Source organism: Paramormyrops kingsleyae, chromosome 8 (assembly GCF_048594095.1).
Source record: "Paramormyrops kingsleyae isolate MSU_618 chromosome 8, PKINGS_0.4, whole genome shotgun sequence".
NCBI classification, from domain to species: Eukaryota; Metazoa; Chordata; class Actinopteri; order Osteoglossiformes; family Mormyridae; genus Paramormyrops; species Paramormyrops kingsleyae.
Window position 1 is genome coordinate 8574350 of NC_132804.1, and position 16385 is coordinate 8590734.

The 16385-nt window shown below is 45.2% G+C and overlaps 1 protein-coding gene across 9 annotated transcripts in view; it reads right to left on the reverse strand.

The window, feature by feature from the left end:
* Positions 1 to 16385, reverse strand: part of LOC111852044 (rap1 GTPase-activating protein 1) — an 87532-nt gene that overhangs the window by 25856 nt on the left and 45291 nt on the right. For 8 of the 9 annotated variants that reach the window (XM_072715126.1, XM_023827538.2, XM_023827536.2 and 5 more), the window contains exons 2-3: positions 14760 to 14795; positions 1681 to 1780 (exon numbers count right to left, since the gene is read on the reverse strand). In XM_072715126.1, coding sequence (XP_072571227.1) covers positions 1681 to 1780; positions 14760 to 14795 — 136 coding nt within the window. Of the gene's footprint in view, positions 1 to 1680; positions 1781 to 7287; positions 7380 to 14759; positions 14796 to 16385 lie in introns of those variants that run through there. The other variant, XM_023827539.2, reaches the window with a different exon arrangement.

Sequence of the window (16385 nt, forward strand, 5' to 3'; positions counted from 1 at the left end):
TATTTCTAACTGAAACTTCCCATAGAGATTAACGAGTCTGTCAGCTGGTTGTGGGTGACTTTATCGGGTCTCCAAATTGCCACAAAATGTTTGCAGGAATAACGCCACTCATCTCAATAAAACCGAGAGTCTGCTTCTTAATCGGCACCTCAAGAGGCCGTGGGGTGTGTTGTCCAACATGTGTGAACAGCTCCTGCAAAGAGAAACTCCAGAACACCCCAGGAACAGGTGTTTGGCCCTGGTAACTGTCTGGTTTGTTCCAAGAGGCAATGCAACATCAGTTTATCGTTGAAGGCAAATCTTAGAGAGCTAGTTGGTACTACGGAGCACTATTGAGCATCCGCTGTCCTAAATAGTCAGAGGATCCAAGCTGATGTCCAAGCTCCATATAATATGCTTTCAAAAACAAGGCTGATGCTTCTTTAATGTATATGATGCACAAAACATGAGGAAAGGCTTGAAAGCGGACATACATCTCCTTCCCCATCTAAATCTGCATCAGGTAGATACACACTCATCCTGATCCTGATGCTTTCTCTGAGCTCTGCCTGTTGGGTTTCAGATTAAAGGAATTTTTCTTCGCATTCAGAAATCTGTAAAGATGCAACTATTCTATGTGAGGTGGTTAATGGACTCAGTTTAATTCAATCACTAATTACAAAGGGATCTGACTCTCATTGCCAACAACTGCACCACCCAACATGCCGCTGATGTTCTGAGACCCAATGCTCCCAAACACTCAGACCCTCATCTTCAACATGGCTGAGCAGAAGCACAAGTAAAACTGAATCCCCAGACACCTGAAGACTTACATCTGGAAAATGTTCTGCTGGGGCTAGCAGCTAGCAGCTATTCCATTCAGAGATGCTGGTACTATTGGGCTTCTAAAGCATTACGGAAAGCAAAACCGTAAACCGAACAAAAACAAAAGCATTGCAATCCTATTGTTCCTCCCAGTTTTGGAGCACAGCAAACCCAGATACTGTGAGATTTCTTTCTGGCCTGAAGAATATTTTCTGTATTGTTAAGCAGTTATGTGAGAGCTAAGGCTGCAGAGAATTTCACCTTGGATCACTTCAGATTCCCTGGTGCTACTTTTACATCTGAGGCATGACCAGCACATGGTCACGGTTCTTTTCTACAGGAAACAAAGCCGCTATTTTGTAAAATTCAAGGTTTTAGAGTAGTTGTAAATCTGATTTGTTAACTGGCAAAAGCCAGTTGCTACCTACATTACCTGTGTGACAATAAAGTCTTGGATGTCCTCCCAGTGCTCTCAGGTGATAAATGGTTGCATAAATGATGAAGCAGAGTGGTTACCCTGGCGATGGATCTGTTCCTGTTAGGAAGTGTGGCTGTTGTGAGACGTGCATGTCAGCAGCCGTCTAACTTAGCGGAGGGATGGGTTTCAGGCTGCTGAAACGCCGCTAGACGTGACCGTAATGACCGTCAGGGCTGGCTGGAGGCATTCAGCCCTGTGCCCTGTCTCTTCCCGGCACTTTTGACCCCAATCCGGGCGAGCACGCATGTCGTGACGGAGGGACGACGGGAGGGGCAGTCAAGCTGGCTTTCAAAGTGACACCCCATCCAGGGAGAGAGTGCGAGGCACAAGGGGCAAGCAGGAGCAAGAGGGCGGGGTGACCAGTGGAGGGCGGGGGGACGACGACACACCAGACTTACCTTCAGGAACAGGGGGGCGGAGTGTGGGGGTGGGCTGTGGGGCTGGGCTAGTGGTGACTCTACAGAGTTAAGGCCCTGCTGAATCTGCCCATCCTGTTCCCTATAAGACAGAACAAGAACAGCACATAGTCAACACTGTGTCTGTGCAGTACAGTTCACAGGGCGCCCCCTGCAGGGAGCACAGGGAAGTAACACAACACGGCAGGCAGCACAGGCATGACTGTGCAAAGACTTTCCAGAGGCTCAAAGCACTCGGTACCTCTTAAGTTCACACACAAGCTCACATCCACATAAATGAGGTACTGAAAATAAAGTCACCACACTCTAAAAGTAAACTGAATACAGTTTTACAAAATGGGAAGCACTTTAAATGGTTTGGACAGAAGGGGCATGCTCTCAGGAATGCCACCCCACACCCCCACCAACCTAAAAAGATAACTTCACTACATCTCTGCATAAAGGCTAGAGGACATTATAGTGATAGCTAACGATAATGAAACAACCCCTGCACTAATCTGTATAAATTGGCCATATCGTTATGTTTAATAAACGTGTCAAATTTTAAATGGCATAAAGTGCCACCGCACCACCGGCGTCCTTTTAACTTGTTTATCCACAGTATCTCCACTTTTAAAATATCTTCTGGCTGCTGATCTGTCCCTTTCTTCACCGCCACTTCAGTGCTTATCGCTTCCATTACTTACCAAAACTGTCGCATGTGGCGAGTAGGGTTGCAAAGGGCTGGAAAATTTCTGGAAATTTTCCTGAAACTTTCCGTTCCATGGGAAGTTAAGATGGGGAATTTTGGAAATATTCCACATTAGAAACTTTCCATGGGAATTAACGGGAAAGTATGGGAATTAACAAGAATATTCCTAGAATTTTGCAACCCTAGTGGCGAGCTCCGTTAACTTAATGTAATAATGTCATACGCTGAATTTATACAGATTACCGACTTTTGGGCGTCACAATACACATCTCATTAATGCTTACCAGATTGTGGGCCTTTTAATAAAGCCATAGAACTCCAAAAATTAATGTGGATATAGTTTTATGAAACAGGTTTGGACTTTAAATTGTTCCGACAAAACAAAAGGGACACGCTCTTAGGAACGCCCCCCCCCCCCCCTTCCATACATGTGCTAAGATAACATCTCCATAGGACATCATAGCCTTATTTCAGGGAAGGAATGGTTAACAATAATATGGTACCCTCCTCCCCAGCTCCTGACCCCCCTGCCAAAAGCCAGTGGGGCTGGCATTTGATTTCAGCTCCTTTCACCTGTTTAGACAACTGGCTTCATGCATTGTTTGTCATCCAGGATCTTGGCACTCCCAGTGTCACCGGACTGCGACCGGCGGAGGCTGAAAGTTGACACAAAGAGGCCGTTGAAGCTCCTCTCGTTCTGCCACACGGGAGTCTGTAATCAAACCGGTCGTTGGTCTGCGGCCAAACCCGAGCGTGTCATTTCAGATTATGTCTGCATGACGAGGGGCTACTCTGACCGGAGGAGCTTCTAATCGGACGGCGACCAGAGCGTGCATATGTGGCTTCCATCCAGACCAGAGGCGACTGCTCCATAGAGCTAGAGGAGGAAGTACCTGCTCTATTTGTAAGATTAAATTGCAAAATAAGTAACTCTGAAATGACTCATTACTACAATTTTATGGTCATTTAAAAACAGATTTTCTATCTTCTTTCAAAAAATACAGTATTGTACTATTGTGAATTATATTATCTTCTTACCTCCTCAGTTCTCCTACCCACCAGCCACCCTGATCCACACCATCTGTCACGCACACTGCCTAACTCAACACACCTTTTTAGCCCTTGCCAAGATCTGATGTCCATTTCATCTCCAGTGAGTCTTCCTTGTGCCTTCTGTCTTTGTCCCACCCCACCGTTTTCACTAAACACACATCCATCACCATCCCTGTTCCTTCCTTCCATCCGTGTCTTGTTGTTCTGTTCACCGTCTGACCCAGAGTCTAACAGAAGGCTACCAGTTAAAGAGTCACATGAGGCCTTGGGAAAAGAATTGGATTCTGTTTGATAGCAGTGACAAGAATCCCTCTGGGGAATATATTAGACTCAATGCCACTGGTCGCAGGGATCGTGGTGTCACCATACAAGTGAGAAATGTCTGTCTTAAAGCGAACGGCAGACTGGCTTACTCCAAAAAGCATCCCGGAATCAGCTGCGTCTTACGATTCCCAGTTTGTGAGCGCCAGTGGACACGAAAATTCATAGGGTTTGTACAGAAACCGACGGCCTCGTTCGAACACCCTGGAGCACCCAGGCAGACCAATCTCCTGTCACGCCTATGAAAAGTGAGTCATGCTTCTGTGCGGCCTGGTCTGCACCCGCCGGTCTTCTGGTGGAGAGTCGGCATGTGTTGTTTTTTATCTCCGTGGCGCCTCTGTGACGTGACACCCCATATGGCTCGAGGCATCGACCTCATGGCTGAACAATTATTTTAACTGCATGCACGGCAACAGACACTCAACACCAAACCAAACACATCAACATCAAACTAGACACAAAAAACACAGAGGCAGCTGAAGATCTGCTGTTTTCCTTACAGAAAACTGCTCTATGTTATCTATTCGACATTATTCTCCATGTAGATCAGTCACAAATATGTCCTACAAATGGAGCGTAAACACAAAGCACCTGTTTTTTGCCTACTCAACATGTCAGTTCTGGACTGACAAGTTGACCAGCTGGTCTCTGCACTCAGTCTACAAGGTCGTGGTCTCTGCCAGACCAACCAAAAACCCACCACAGACCTTTTGCTTCAGCATGGATGAAAGGTGGACTTTAAGTCTTTACGCTTTAACCTAGTCATTTAGAGTTTAGAAGCACAGCATCAAAGATTTAGTAGGTATGTTTTTGGACTGTAGGAAATCCCCCCTAAGAAGACAAATAAAGAAGAACCAGCACTTAACTCCCCCCCCCCTCCCCCCCAGGTATGTTTTAATTTCAGTTGCACTCTGCCACCCAACACGGTTGTAATTTGAGCTTCTGTTACTCCAGATTCCCCATCTCTCCAGATTCCACATCTCTCCAGATTCCACATCTCTCCAGATTCCCCATCTCTCCAGATTCCACATCTCTCCAGATTCCCCATCTCTCCAGATTCCCCAGATTCCACATCTCTCCAGATTTCCCATCTCTCCAGACTCCCCAGATTCCCCATCTCTCCAGATTCCCCAGATTGCCCATGCTCTCCGCATCCACAGTGCCAACATCGTACGCACTACCTAGGGCATACACACACACCCCCAACCCCCCCAACACCCGTGGCCGGTTGTGTGCTTGTGTATCCCAGCTGCCGGTGGAGCGGCCTAATGTAATAACAGACATAGACTTACTTCCACTGTGATGTCGTTCCCTGGATGCCTAGGGGCAGGAGGCGAGGTGAGTTTTACAGATCAGAACGAATCACCTGCATGATTCTCAGCTGCACCGGGGATATTTGTGAGGCAGCGTGGAGATCTGAAGAAGTCTTTCTTCATTCTCCGTCGCTTTAAGGCTTTGTTCCCCTGCTTCCTCTCTCTCTCACTTGTTTTCCACACTTGCTCTCCTTCCATCTCCCTCCTTCTCATCTCCCCCACTCCCCCTTTCTGCTCTATGAGGCTGTCACTCATTCTGCACCTGTACCTTCTCCCTCTGTCTCGACGATCTTTCCATCCAGTTCTCCTTCCCTCTATCTCTCGCATTCATTCACGGTCTGACACTGGAAGCGCAAGATCACCGTCTCTCTGCATTCCGTTGGCTCCTTGTCTCTCTCTTTCTCCCTCTCTCCTGGCTCTCTGGCTTTCCCTGTGTCTCCCTCTCTGCCTCCCCCCCCCCCCCCAACCTGCTCCCTAGGACCTGGGATGCGCCCACATGTCGACCCACCTGCCCAGAACCTCTGCCTTTCTCCCAACCTGTAGGGGCCACTTGTGTTGCCCACAATGGTTGTTCACATGTCACACAGCGCCTGAAAACCACTCCACCAGGACAAGAGGCTTTGGCCACAATAATTCATTGTGTGCGAAAAGCAAAACGCACACCTGAAAATAAATCATGCTCACAGCGCGGGGACTAAGCAAGCCATGCCGATAAGCTCAAAAAGCCAGAGCTGCCCAGTCTGACAGGGACCTGGGGATTTGCAGCCTGTGGTTGTTGTGTATTAAATAAATCAAATATTTTTCTGTAAGGAAAAACAGCCAGATAGCACAAGCGTGAAATCGCTTGGCTGCAGCCTATAGTGTGCTTTTGAACACAACAGCGGCAGTGCTCAGCTGGCCAATGGCACGGTTCAGAGCAGCAACAGAGTCAAGCACCATCCAGTTACGTGGATCGGAACCTATTGGTGACAGAGTGCATCATCAGCTAATACCGTAGCTGGGAGAACATGATTTGATCATTCCTTATGCATTATGATGGTTGTTATATATCATGCAAATATTATTTCCCTAAGGTTTGAGCTGACACACAATTTACACATTATAAATTATACATATTGTTTTGGAAGAAAAGTGCATTATTCCATAGACTCCTAATCAATTTTCAAATCTGAGATTCGGACTTTCAACAAGGCAAAAAGTAGCTCTATGTGCATGGTGATGTAATGCTCTGGAAAGCTTGTTATGAACAGGCAAATGAGAGCAACCTGTGTCACAATGTTATCGCTGCCTCTGATGCTTTTGGTTAAGAATTCAGATTCTGGAAAGTTCTACTCTAGTTTGGTTCATGATTTACCTTACTTCTGCTGCCATTTCCTCCTCGCATTCTCGCAAAGTGCCCCCCCCTCCCATCCTCAGTGCCATTGCACACACTCAATTACCCCCTAAATGGATTTGTCAGTCACAGACACCTGACACTTCTTCACTGTGGAGTTTCACCCCTGATGGACCTCCCAGCGTAAACGGCTGAATGCTTTGCCTGGTGAAGCAAGCAGACATTGAGACTTTGTCAATATCCAGCCCAAGCATAAAACTGTACCCTTCTCACACAGAGAGTGTTCTGTTCCACATATTACTAACACACATAATTGTCCAACACATCCTTCACAGTTATAGCTGGTACCACAATGGAATGGTAACAGATAAGGAACAATGGCTATATCAGAAAGCCACAGATATAGCTTGTAGAAAAAGCAGACAGACAGAATGAGCCCTCACACAATTTTAGCTCAGTGTCATTAGACTACAATTCCACAGATGCACCGAAGTGTCACTTCAGAAAATAGCAACAGCGAATTAGCAGTTAACCTGCGGAAATAGCTACCGTTTTTGTACTGCCGTTGTTAGCGATTCCATTAGCTTGTCTGAAATTAAATCACATCAGTAACAAACTGAGTTAGGATATTAAAAATTCTTCAACACCAACAGCAAAACCGTTGCCTTCCGGTGCAGATTCCTTGAGTAATTGATTCCCTCGTTATTTTAAAATGTAATAAGACATGTAGTGATTCTAACAGCCAGAAATAGCGGACAGGGAGGCACGCTGTCCAAGAGACGGCTCAAAGCCACAAGGGAGAATACCAGGCTTCCATCTCCTGACCCCGAACGCAAGAAGGAGTGGCAGGGGTTCAACTGGAAAGAGGCGGGGCTTACCATAAGCGCTGCACTTTCCTCGTGAAAACTCTGGAGCACTGTTGGAAGAACAACCTCCTCCGGGAGCCTGATGTGAGGGCCATGTCCTCCCCGTCCCAGACACAGAGTCGCACTGGAGGGACCCAAGCCAGGGAGCAGCCTTTGCCGGCCGACCCCCCGCCCCTTTCCCAGACCGCATGTGAGTCCCGGCCGCGGGCCCTGTAGCTAACCTGTAGCATTTGGAAGGGAGTGGCTCCTTTACACGCCCTCCTTAAAAGAAACACTAAACCAGCTTTTCAAAGCCTGAGCCCCAGGTAAGGTAGCCTGCATCTCACAGGCTGCTTCCAGGTGCCCTGGTGCCCTCGGGGCGCTCTTTAGCGCGCCATAGCCGGAAAAACCGCATTCGTTTCATCTCCAATGCTCTCTAGGCCTGAGCTGCTAAGCCCGAAACAGCTATAAAAGGGGCATGGTGCAGGGGGTTAGCGTCCTGAGTCACCTCCCTGGCCAAGCATGCTGGGATATGCCTGGCGTTCTTGGGAACTGCGGTCCCTGGTGAACATTTGTGCAAAAAAACAATGCCGGCAGCGATATGGCTGACACTCTTTCAGCGTGAAAGGCGTTTCTCCATCCCAATATCCTACCTTGTTCCTCAATCTCTTCATCGCTCTTCCTCTGCCCACCCCCCCCCCCCCCGCCCCCCCCAGGAATTCCTGTGAAAATTTAAAGTCAAAGGCAGCTCATTTTCCCACAAGTAGAATTTTAAGTAGACAGAAAATGAATTGAACATAAAGTTCAAAAGCTAAAAATGAGACGAAATGAGAAGAATATTAGCAGGCAACAATAGACCAGAAGTGGCATTTAAACCCACAGGGGAAAAAGTTAAATACAGTGTGTCATAATAACATCGTTTATCCAACAAAAGCAAAAAAAACATAAAAGAACACAAATGCCATTTTGCTGGCAGGTTTCACCTCAGACTGAAATAGGCTGCTTCATATTGGGCTGCCAGACTGGCAGTAATCGTCTTCCCACTACGGGATTCAATTGTTGTTTTTCATTTAAGTTCCCAAATATGGAGAAAAACGAGAGAGAGATTATGGATGTTTTTAATAGTCAGAGTTTGGGAGTTTTTAAATATTTATTATAAGTTTGGGAAGGATTGTTTCTGGGTCTATATACTGCTGTAGATAATGTTAATCAATCAGGGAACAGTGCTCGTGCTGGAGGACAGGGATGTTAAAAATGGCTGCACTGTAATTTAGAGAGTGCAGGCATGCTTTTTGCACTTTGTTGTTATGTACTCTCTGGTACATTCATCTATCCGTCTGTCCCTCTCCTCCTCCCTCTCTGTCTCTCCCTCTGTGATCTTTCTTCCATCTCTCCCTCTCAGAATGTCTTCCCCGTCTCTCTAATTTAGCACATCTCTCTCTGTTTCTCCCCCTCTAATCTTCTCACTGTCTCCTGTTCTCCTTCTCTCAGGCCATCCTCTTCTTGGAACCATACAGTACCATACCTTACCCCCCACTACTGTAACAAAATGTTCTTTCATACATGGACAAACATGGAGGTAATTCTGCTGTCAGGCAGTACTTCAACCCCACCCAAGGTTCTGGCCTTCTCTTCACACACCCCCACCCCCCCATCACAATCTGTGCTCCCCCCTTTTGATGACTTAGGTCACCTCAGGTTACCCTATGACACAGTCCACCCCGAGGCCAGTACTCTGATTTCAGTAGCTTGAAATGGCCACTCATTTGTATCTTGCATTTCCGTGAAGATGGCTGGCCTTATGCACCAATCACCTAAACTTCCCCTGCTCTGATATTTCCTGATACTCCCAGAATGCCTTGCTGCCTGGGGGAGTGGGGGGGTTGTTCCAGGTCGTTGCTGCTGGCCAAACCTCATTTCCTGTTGAAGGTGCCAACAACAGCTGGTGTACATCAATGAAGCACCCATGGCACGACAACTGAAAACTGATGGCGTATGCAGGTGGGAGGGGGCAGCCTGAGAGGTCACGTCCTGGGAAAGGTGCAGAGATAACCACCAGCGGGCGCCATGGAGCCCTCTGGAATATTACAGCCTTGCACTCCCCAAAGGAACACACCGTCTGACCATTACCTGCTCATTATACAGGTATTTGAAGTACCTGGCTCGCCCTGATAGAGCTCAGTCATTAAAGCCCTTTGAGTGCAGGAGGTCACTGTGAGCGTTTCTAGAAAGACCCGTAGACTTGGAAGTACTTTTGGCACTTTCCGGGGTGATTGAAGGGCAGTTTTAGGTAACTATGATTGTACTTACCTTGTAGGGTTTCACTATTCATTTTGTTCGGGACAGACTTTTGGGACAGTACCCTTGGGACAGCAGGCTATGTTATTACATCACCAAAAATGCCCTTGGGCTCCTCCCTCCCATGCACATCTCTCCCCAGCCCCCCTTCTGATGTCTGCCAGCAGAGGGTGGCTCTACCTTCCCTTAGTAACAGATGCCAAGCATGACCTAAGAGGTGCCCACTTGTCCTCATCCTTGCAGTGAAGCACAAAAGAATGACATCATTAGCATAACGTCTTTCCAGAAAGGTGCATTCTATTTTAATAGCTTGATGCAGGATTTCAACATCATCAAACAGCAGACATCCATCCATCTTCTGTATCCGCTCATCTCATTCAGGGTCTTGAGGTGTTTTGAGCTTATCCCCGAGGCTACAAATGCAAGGCAGGGAACATCAACCCATCACGGGCAACACTACCTCACCAATCACACTTATGGGCAATTTAGTAACTCCAGCTCACCTCAGAATGTTTTTGCACAGTGGGGGGACACCAGAGAATCCCAATGAGATTCCATGACAACACGAGGAGAATGGGCAAACTCCACACACACAGAGCAAAGGCAGAGACTCCAACCCTGGTCCCAATGGCGTGAGGCAATCACTCCACTGCCGTGCCACTACGTTAGCAAGGAGACGACTGAAGGCTGGAAAGTTATACAGAAGCTGCAGGATGAGGAGGACCAGGAGATCCCCTTCATTCTTGGGAAAAAGTCTGTGAGGGGAAATCCCCCCTCGGCTAAGTACAGGCAGGTCACCCAAGGCGGTGTGTTCAGCAGGCCCTGGTCTCCTTGGTGTCCTTCTACATTTATTTACTGAAGGACTTGCCGGCAGTCTTGCATGAGATCATTTCAGAGTGACTGATGTCACAGTGCTTCTGTGTGGATGGTATGCCTTGGATGCAAAAAACAGCATGCCAACCTCAAGCCCCGCCCCCCATTCAGCCATTCCCAGCATGCACTGCTGAGAGAGCTGCACGAGGAATAACCTCAAAACTTAGTGTGTGCTAACCTACCAGACAATGGGGATGTTCAACATTCATTTCACTTTGCATTTCGTGGCATTTTATTTGGCTTAAAATAAGCCAGCTACAGTCCTTGGGGTGTATCTGAAATAGATTTCCTATATAGAAGGTTACAACTATATATAAACACATTGAGTATAGTTTGAGACTACTGCTCCAGCACAGATTCTCTGGGTTCGCTATGGAGAACCTCATTCTCTGGTCACTGACATAGTGCCCATCTGAGTGTCAATGATACTGTCCTTCAAATGCCCAATACAGTATGTAGTGGTCGTTCTAGGTCTACGCCTTGACCATCACTACTACAGCATAGAGCTGGGCGATATATCGATAAAATGTCGTACCGTGATTATGAACATTCATATCGTCATCAGTTTCAATATTATGAGTATTGTGGCACAGCCAAAACACTTTTCCTGCAAAATTAACTGTTATAATGCACTGTTTTTATGCAAATTCCTTCAAGGTGTGAGTCTGTTGTTGGCCTCATTTATTATTATACCGGTCAGACTATTACTAAAACAATCTGCCCCATCATAATCAGAAAAACTCAAAACCACCTGTCAAATTTAGCTGTTTTCTAAGCTGTTAGAATATCATGATAAATATTGATATTGTGAAAAACTCTGATATTGTGATAAAAATCTTTATACAACATCATTTTGCTACACTCATGGTGGTCATGACTATCTCCTGATGGAAGTTTTCTGTACTCTGGCATCCTTCTGGAGACTCTTCTGGTGGCATCTTGTGGAATAAAAACTTCCAGTTCCACCTCATATTCACAATAAAACTATAAATCTCCTGGCACGTACCCTCTCAGTCAGTTGGCACAGCAATATTTGTCTGGATTTTGTGCAAGAGGGTTTGCTTTGATCTTTAATGGAACAAGCACTCAGCTGTTCCAAGGACACTACTCAGAACATCTGTCAATCATCTTCAGTCAGCCAATCATCTTCAGGGGAGGGTTTCATACAGCCAGCAAGGACACCCATTAAATAGTGTGAGGCAGACCCCAGCCAGTAATTTAAATAACTGCTAATCAGTAGTTGACAAATCTAGCTGGCAGATGGTGGAGAGGAGAATGTCAGAAAGACACGTGTTAGTCTGATTTCTGTTTCACTCAAAGAGCCCTTGAAATTGGATTCTTTATCTGTCCTAAAATAGCTGTTATTCTCATTTTGTGGATGCAGTTTTAGCCTCAAAATGGCGAAAATGAAAAAGATAAGAACCAGCAGTTCCATCACTGTCCCTGACTTATCCTCATTTCATCACAGGGGTGAAGCACCAACCAATTCCAATGTGGTTTTAATTCAATGCATCATTTATACGGCTGTGACTGTGCAGGCCACATTAAGCTATTAACCGGAATGGCTGCAAGGAGTCCCAACACTGCCCCAGAAAAAAATGGGGAGATTTAAAATCTATATGGTACAAACTTGCCAACCTTGCCAACTAAAATATATACAGTTTTTCATAAGCACAAGATTTCCTTCAGCTATTAGCTGGGGGAGGGAATCAAATTTTACAAACTGGCGAGTAATACAGTAGAACATGTATGATTGATTTTTGCTGATGAGAAAAGCAAAGGAACAATTTCCTCGGAGTGGAGGTGGAGGAGACCATGTGCAGACCACCCAGCGGGTAGACATTCGCGTACAGCACGCACGCTGGGGCTCCAACCGGAAATGAAGCCCAAGAAGCAGATTGCACCATCTTAACCACACTTTAATTAAAGCTGGCGGTGAAGAGCCATTGTGCGGAGCAGCAAGACGATAAAATGAGAAAATGCAGCACAATGTCATAAAAGATGGGAACATCCTGACGGCAGGAGAAACTTCTGGGTTCTTCACATCTGGGGCTAATCGAGCCTACAATCTGGAAGGTCCTCTGGCCTCATATAATGTAACCAGGCTAGGACTGAAAAGTCCATTGATCCCACAGCTTCTGTCATAAACGGGCTTCACCGTAACATTGACTCGAAAAACCTGTAACTGAATAGCATGCGATTCAAATCCTAGCTAGTCCAAGATCCCACGTGGCCCACGACAAACCACAAGCCCCCGTCAATGTCACAAATTTTACCCAAACTACCTATTTTGCCTGTTTATTTTTTGGAACTCTTATTATGACAGTGTAATGATTCAGTGCAGGGCTGTCGTATTTACCTTCTTTTATTGGCCCTGTGAGTGGGAGTGTCATGTCATAGGTGATCTACTTGTTGGCAAGAGGTTAAAAACATAAAATTGTGGTTGGAGTTTTTGGGGAAGAAATATCTATATTTGTGATATCAATGTGATATCTACGTTTGTGACATCCATGTGATATCTACATTTGTGACATCCATGTGATATCTACATTTGAGATATCCATGTGGTATCTACGTTTGTGATATCCATGTGATATCTACATTTGTGATATTTATGTGGCATTTACATTTGTGATATCCATGTGATATCTACATTTGTGACATCCATGTGATATCTACATTTGTAATATCCATGTGATATCTACATTTGTGGTATCCATGCGATATCTACATTTGTGACATCCATGTGATATCTACATTTGTGACATCCATGTAATATCTACATTTGTGACATCCATGTGATATCTACATTTGTGACATCCATGTGATATCTACATTTGTGATATCCTTGTGATATCTACATTTGTGACATCCATGTGATATCTACATTTGTGACATCCATGTGATATCTACATTTGTAATATCCATGTGATATCTACATTTGTGATATCCTTGTGATATCTACATTTGTGATATCCTTGTGATATCTACATTTGTGACATCCATGTGATATCTACATTTGTAATATCCATGTGATATCTACATTTGTGATATCCTTGTGATATCTACATTTGTGATATCCTTGTGATATCTACATTTGTGACATCCATGTGATATCTACATTTGTAATATCCATGTGATATCTACATTTGTGATATCCTTGTGATATCTACATTTAGAGGAGTATCAGGATCAGATGCCACCCAGTGATAAGGTTTAATGCCACATGTACCTTAGGAATATGAAGAGCTGAGCAGACAGGTGGGCGGTAAAAGATCATTTAGTGAGCCACTGCCAAAACTACTGATGCATGCTGGGACACAAGAAGATACTGAAGAAGTCTAATCGCTGCTGCTAAGAGTCAACACCTACTAGTAGATATACACATACTAATTTAATGCAAAAACTGCCAGTGGACAAAAACACAACAGAATTGACCATATTAGTCTGTTTGCTTACAAACAGTAGGAAAGCCAGACATGAAGCCTAGTGCTTCCTGCTCAGGCAGATTTTCTTGAATAATACAGGCAGTCTGCCCAACAGCATTTCTCCCATACATTAATACATTTGTGCAGAAAGACAAAATGTATGAAATTTTCCTGGAACTCCTTATAAAGCTGAGAAGTCCTCAGCATATGTCTGTAGCTAATGAGCAATGACAGAAATGTTCATCTGCGTTTGTCAGTGCCACAGACTCGCTCACATCAACGGTGACCTTTTTCGTTTCTGTCCGTACCCCCTGAGCCTAAATTGGCCTAATTAGGTAGTTAATCATACGTATGATACTATTATATGTCTTTTGATATAATCCATGTACGTATCCACTTCCAATAACTACTTATCAAGTAGAGAGCTACCATGCTTCTGTCAAAATATTTAATAGGCATAAATCACAAAGACCTGACATCCTAAAATCCACACAAGCTTCTCTGGATTCTTTTTTCCAAAAACATTCAGTACAAACAAATTTCAGTCTTTCTGCTCAGATTCATCTTTTTCTTGTGAGAAAAATCATGCTCTTTTGAATCTAAAAAATAAATCTTTGCAGGATCTTGGAGAAGATGGACTGTATCTCCCCTCCATCCAAGTAGACATCCTGATGTGAGATTACTGGATCATCTCAAGAGCTTCTTCATCGTACTTACATTCAAGCGTATTGGCATATAACTTGCAAATTTACAAGGATTTTTTTATTGCGTTCTTTTCATTTGGGGAAAAAAATACAACTATGAGCAGGAAAACTTTCACAAGGATGGAGACTGAAATGGACCTGTGGCATTTAACAAGCTTCACTTTCTTTACGGATAAAAAATGTTAGAGAACAAATCACTCACCAAGTACTTCTAGTCTGGGAAAAGGTCTTGTCAACCCTGTAAGACAGAAGCAGGGAGAGTTGTTAATCTACCATTAATTACTGTGAAAAAAGATTCATTACATTAAGCAGTTTATCTAGAGTGACATAAGAGAGAAAATCAGAAAAACAATGTCAGTAAGGAGGAAGCTGGAATAAGAGTTTTGCTTCAGAGCCCAACACAGATATAACTACTCTGTCGGCCATGCGAGTCGAACCCACGACCTTCCAGCCTGGGCAGATTCCTAACTGGGGCTACAAACCACCTCCACACAGCCACCATTTGCAACAGCCTACTGCTCCTGGTCATTACATTTACCTAGAGATCTGGCCAATGTCACATCTCACACTGACATATGAATATTCTAAAAACCAGGACAAAAATTAGCTTAGCAGTTAAAAAAAATCAGTTCCTAAGGACAACAGACAGGAGGCAATGTGACATAGCAATTGGGGTGGTGAGGGATTCAGTGTCTCTGTGCCTGTGATCAGATGGTCACTGGTTCCAGCCCTGGCCTTGGCTGAACAGTCCCATACCCATGAGCGTCCCCCTCTCCCCCCCAGTTGCAGAGGTGCTGCACATTGACTGACCTTGCACTGTGACTCCCAGTCTATGGAGAGCAAGGTGGGGTAGGCAATGAGGAGAATTCCAATGTACTTGTGCAAATGGGAAATAAAGGATTTATCAATAAAAGAAAATTCAAGCAAACTGCTAGCTTAATGAATGTAACAGTTCATCTGATTGGTAGCTGGGTTGGTGTGACCTTCTTTCCCCACCAGTGATAGGCTGGGCATGTTCCCTCCATTGACTAAGCCTTCCAATTAGCTTTCGCTTTTCCACTTCCTTACCAGAGGGACCAGTTTCCCAGTTCCACCCCTTACCAGACATTCTTACCAGGGCTTTCCGCATCCTTTCCCAACACGACCCTACATGCTGCACTCGCCGGCAAAACACCCGCCACGCAGGACAGAATGTTCGATGCGTTTCCAAGGCGATGGCCGTGGCAGATGCTCTGTGGGAGTGATGGGTCTGCATTCCTGCCTGAAAACGGCGTGGTTGTCTACGAGCTCTAGAGTTGACTCCCGGGAGAGATGCCTTTGTCTGACGAGGCTTTCAGAGAGGGGTGACTGGAGATTCACTCCTGCTCATATTTACACAGAAAAGTAATTATCCAAAATTTCGCCTTATAGCAAGCATAGCGTGCTGTCTAGGGCATGCCTAAAATTTTAATGAGCTTTTGTGGGCTGTGGAATTGCATAACAGTACCTGATTTCTCAGCTACTGGCAGAACATAAAATCTGGCACCTTTAACCATTTATGGGGTTGGATATTTGCTGATGCATTTTAAGTTAAACCCATCTGTGAAATGAATTGCAGTTTCACACTTAGCATCTGGCCCTGGGTACGAGCTGAATTCCTGAACACAGTAGCACCTGCCATCCAGTGCATCAGCTGGAATCAGCTGGAATGTGCCATATACAGGCATACAGTGGTACAGAATTGCGTTCCCCTGGGACAGGGGGAGGGGTTTCACAGCACCAGAAACGCAAATACACAGGACTGTGCAAAAACAGGGGGGGCTGGACAGAAGGGTTTATATACAGAGGT